This window comes from Solanum stenotomum, unplaced genomic scaffold (genome assembly GCF_019186545.1).
Source record: "Solanum stenotomum isolate F172 unplaced genomic scaffold, ASM1918654v1 scaffold12500, whole genome shotgun sequence".
In the NCBI taxonomy this organism is placed as follows: Eukaryota; Viridiplantae; Streptophyta; class Magnoliopsida; order Solanales; family Solanaceae; genus Solanum; species Solanum stenotomum.
In genome coordinates this window covers 10,029-15,408 of record NW_026022080.1, presented here as the reverse complement: position 1 = coordinate 15,408, position 5,380 = coordinate 10,029, and the positions used below count along the sequence as shown (strand labels likewise).

Genomic DNA, 5,380 nt, shown 5'->3' with positions numbered 1-5,380 from the left:
TCACCTATATTTCTATGCACTTTTCAATATTTTATTGTTAAAACGATATTGTGAAATCACTTTGACCATACAAATAAATAAATTCTTCAAAATTTACTTCATCTCCATTAAAGACTCACTACTCTTCACTTGCATTACAATTTTCTTACTTAAATAGTTTTGCCTATAAAAGTAAGATACACCAATATTGAAGATGGAAGTGTAGTTAAGGTAAGAGTTCTCCATATTCCCTTTGGCTAATCATGAAAGAGAATGTGGACCATTTTTCTGGAGATGATAATATTGTGCTCTCCTGATTTGATACGCATAATTCCTTTTCGTAGCTGCAACAAAAAAAAAAGGTCGAAGTTATAATCGATAAATAGGAGACCTCACATCGATCTATCATCTTCATGTACTTTTACTTGTTCACTCATTCTTCATGCAAGCGATTCAAACCAAAGGGAGGATTTTCTACTTTTAAGTCTGTGACATAAGTAATTGAACATGAGAAGGGTTTCAATGTTTACTAGATTTCTCTACTATAGAAGTCTAATGGTTAGGGGATGTCAATTCTTTAGATTTTCTTTATTACTGTGTATGAGAGTTTGATATCTAAAGAGTAAATCATCCTTAATCATTGTGTATGAGAGTTCATTGAGAGAATCATCAAATTCAATTTCATATTATTCTCAAATTGAGAACGGGATATACTCTACTAGAACAAAATCGTCATATCATATCATAACATAATATAACACAATACTGAACAAAAATCAAAAGTTGAGTTACTAAAATACCTTTGATGTATGTCTTTTTTATTTTCATAAACCAAATTAAGAGGTAATTAAAAAAAATGAATAGAGAAAAAGAACAGTTACAACGAAGAGGAAATACCAAAAATTGCATTTTTCCTTCATATATATATATATATACACACACATCAATTCTTCTGCAGGATCATACAATATATAAGCATTTGTTATCCAAGAAAGAAGTAATTTAATAGAATGGGCATTCATCAATTTTAGCTTGTACTTTTAACAAATTTTGTTACGAATTTACAACATTAATATAATTTATATCGTATATACTAAACAAAGGTGTATACAAATTACAGAAAAGTCATGGTGTCCTATACAAAGCTGTATAATAATTCTAGACCACTGTCAATATAAGCTTTCAAAAGGAATGTATGTGCTTCACTTTTTCAATAATCTACTTCACCTTCTTCAATGGTTCTTTGTGCAAATAGGATGGATCGTCTAGCTTTGAAGCCAAGCTCCGATCCCCAAGAAAAGCACGAAATGAATCTGCAACTGAATTTGACAGAGAACTGAGATTATATCCCCCTTCTAAGAAAAACACGCAACGTCCCCCACACAAATCTTTTTCAAGTTGCTTAATGCTGGAGGCTAAAATGTAATATGTTCCTGTTGTGAACTGTAAGCTGGCAAGTGGATCCAACAGATGGGCATCATACTTGAAAATTTTAGACGACACGTTAGTTCAATTACGTTAGATAAGAAATCAGAAAGTCCTATCTTTATGTTTTAACATCCTTTTCTGCTAACAACATTTCAAGACCAGAAACGGAATATATGAGGCATGATAGTAGTGAATAGACCAAATATTCCGCCCTCATTACATTTCTAGTTTAGCAGAAAACACAAGCATAATACATGATCCATTATTCACGTCAAAAGAAAAAGGAACCACACAGTAGCAGAACAGTAAGAAAAGTAAAAGGAACTGACTTTAAGTCATATGTTTCGTTTTATATTCCGAATGTTGAGACTATCTTGACAGACAAGAAAATTACCCAGCTGAAACAAGGATTATATCTGGCTTGAACCTTTGAGCACATGGTACAATAACTTCATCAAAAACTGTTCGCATTGCTGTATCACCTGATCCTCCAGGTAAAGGGAGATTTAGTGTTGATCCTTCACCATTTCCACTACCAATTTGATCTATCTTACCAGTCCCTAGATAACTTCCAGCCTACATCGATCCAAGGATAAGTGAGCATGACTGATAAAATCCATGCAATTGGTAAGTTACAGACTGTATTAATTCTACACATCAAGGTGCATAGCTGGCATATAATGACAGAAATCCTGTTTTCCTCTAAACACAATGTTTGAATGAGGTGAAACGAGGAACGCATCAGCAGGGGTGAAGGTTGTTTCCTTGTAATGTAGTAGGTAAAAGAAGATAACAATATCATACCCAGTGTGATTCCACAAGTGGGGTCTGGATAAGGTAGGATATAGGCAGACCTCACCCCTACCTTTTGTGGGGTAGAGAGGTTGTTTCCAATAAACCCTTGGCTCTAAAGAAAAGAGAATAATCTGATTGCATGGTAGCACAAAAATATGACAGCAAAATAACAAGATACAAGGCAAATAAAGCAACAGATAGTACTACACATTGAAGAAAAGAAACAGTGCGATTACTAAATAATGCTACTAATAAGGAGAAGCGGAGAGGAGGTTTGCCCCATGCCTCTCCCACACAAAGTATGACAACATTCGGCTACCTACCATACCAACCTTCTAGCCTAATCCTCGCCCTCCACATTTTCTTATCTAGGGTCCTGTCTACGGTAAGCTAAAGCTGGCACATGTCATGTCTAATCATCTCCCCCTATCTAATAACAACATACAAGGCAAATGAAGATAAGAAACTACACGATTACTAAATAATACTATAATATGGAGAAGCGGAGAAGGGCTAGCTCCATGCCTCTCCCACACAATGTTACAACACTCAGCTACCTACTAACCTTCTAGTCTGATCCTCTCTCTCAACATCTTCTTATCTAGCGTCATGTCCTCAGTAAGCTGAAGTTGCCACATGTCCTATCCAATCACCTCTCCCTAGTTCTTCTTCGGCCTATACCTCTATTTTTCCCAACTCTTGTTATAGTCAACTTCTCACTTTTTTTTACTAGCACATATTGCTTGCAACTATAGCATTGAATACGCTCACATCCCTACCATATCTTCTTCCTTGAGCAGCAAATGCAACAATCTGAACATTTTCTTGCTTGAAAACGTTTTGTGTGAGAAGACATTGCTCTACACAAAGTAATTCCCTAAAACAGATATCCAAGGAGGGAGACAGATCACGATTTATCAAGTTAGAGCAAACACTCAAAATCAAATCGCAATTTCATCAAAAAAAAAAGTTGGTCTCGCTTGCTTTGCTTGTATTATAGAAAGAGATTCAACACGTATTTCAACATAAAAAATATTAGTAACTTTAGCCCGAAGTTTTGAACTCCAGAAAAATAATCCTCAATAGAAAGACTTTGTTAAGAGTAAATAGCAATTTCATGCTTTAACTGAAAGTGTCTTATGCTATTGTCATGGTTGTAAACCTTAGATAAATAATCTTATATGGCCTTTGCAGTCTTATATATCCTAAGATTAAGGACAATAAGAGGGGAATTGACCCTAAATTCCATGTCATCACTTGAGCATCTTTGACTTTCCACTAACCTAACTTTGTATGATCCGGATCACTTCCATCTATATGGCCCCATAATTCTTTTTCCAGTGACAAATAGTTGATACAAAAATTTTCACACAGAATAACTTGTTCCACATTCTTCTAGTGGAACGAACATTGAAGGACTCAAACTGATGCAGTGTTATTGAAAGTGCACTCAAGCCCTATAGCAAGGCTCAAAACATGTTGAACGTTTTGCCTCGCTTAATATTCGCTTCAGTGTGGTCATCAAGGTTCTAAGACATACTTTTCCTTGCCAATGAACCTCTTCTCAAGAGACAATACTAAGTCATTAATATTTCACTTTATCGTAATTATTTTTCAAATTTCTTTGTTCTTACATTTTTCATTCATACTTATAAATTATTTGTCTTGGACTAAACATATAATTTGTATTTTTTTCTCCCTTTGCGCCTTTTTTCATTAGAGCCCACCTTTTATTTGCACTTTGCGCTTAAATCCCCACGAACCTTAGAGTTGTTTTGCGCTATTTGCTTTTGATATCACTGTACCGATGTGAATTCATGTTTTTGAATAGCGAAAATCAAAAACAAAATGATAAGAAAAAAAAATAGCTAAAATAACCAAGACCAAGAACCCTAAGTGTTTAGTCTCTACATACTTAGGACTAACTGTTGGCGAATAACTAAGAATACAAAAGCTTCCAACAAAATCAAAAGTAACAACGGATAAAGAATAAATCTTACATATTNTGTTACAACACTCAGCTACCTACTAACCTTCTAGTCTGATCCTCTCTCTCAACATCTTCTTATCTAGCGTCATGTCCTCAGTAAGCTGAATAAATCTTACATATTCCATATTGAGAATATTTAATGTAGATCCTACAAGATACTCTATGATCTGCCCATCATGCCAATACACCCCTCCTCCTCACATGCTGAAACCATCTCAACCTCGTATCCCTATCTTGTCCGCCACAATCACTACTGCCGCCTTACCCTGTATAACCTCGTGTTTCTAATCATATCTCTTGTAATAAGCCCATACATCAATCTGAGCATCTTCATCTTCATCTCCGTTACATCTATTAATTAAATATTCGTGTTCTTGACTAACCAACACTCGGCCTCATACAAAAATATCGGTCTAACCAGCACACTATAGAATTTAACTTTAAGCCTTGGCGACACAATATTATCACCCAGTACCCTGGATATGAGCCTTCATTTCACCCACCCTGTTCCAATACGATGCACGACATCCTCATCAATCTCCCCACACTACAAGAAAATGGCTCATTAAAGACCAACATCTAGGGACAAGTAGAAAAAATGGTCCCTAAAAGCATGCTTATTGGGAGGAGTTTTGTTTCCGATCCCTAGTTCGCAATTTTATTTTTTCTCATAACGAAGAGATTAATTATGGTCTCTAGATTAATAGAATAACTAGTCCCTATAACTAAATCTAGTGGGTCAAAAGAACAGATTTGTTATTTCATTTCTCTGTCTCTTTAGGCCAAAAAAACCCTAATCCCCAATCTGCTCACTTTGAATTTCGTTGACCTTACGACAGCGACTAAAGTTCCTTTTACCATCGGACCAACATCCGCAACCTCAAAATTCATCGATAATGCAAAGTCATGAAATTGATGAAGCTCATATCCTCCTCCGCTTATAATGAGGAACCCACCTTCAAGTGTTGCTCCCTCGATTTGATGAAAAAGGTTACAACTGAGCTCTACAACAACTGTGATAATCAAGGAAATGCGCTTATAATGAGGAACCCACCTTCAAGTGTTGCTCCCTCGATTTGACAAAAAAGGTTACAACTGAGCTCTGCAATAACTGTGATAATCAAGGAAATGGGGGTAATTTTCTATTTCGCAAATTTGTTATTAGATTTCTGATGTTAAAAAGGTTTA

General features: G+C 35.6%; 1 protein-coding gene across 1 annotated transcript; it reads right to left on the bottom strand.

Moving 5' to 3' along the window:
- Nucleotides 1–1,197: 1,197 nt before the first annotated feature.
- On the bottom strand, nucleotides 1,198–4,317 carry LOC125849999 (histone deacetylase 14, chloroplastic-like). Its single transcript, XM_049529928.1, has 5 exons — nucleotides 4,236–4,317; nucleotides 4,129–4,141; nucleotides 2,974–3,079; nucleotides 1,802–1,983; nucleotides 1,198–1,429 (listed from the first exon to the last, which is right to left on the bottom strand). The coding sequence occupies exons 1-5, from the start codon at nucleotides 4,315–4,317 to the stop codon at nucleotides 1,198–1,200; spliced, it is 615 nt and encodes a 204-aa protein (XP_049385885.1).
- Nucleotides 4,318–5,380: the final 1,063 nt, after the last annotated feature.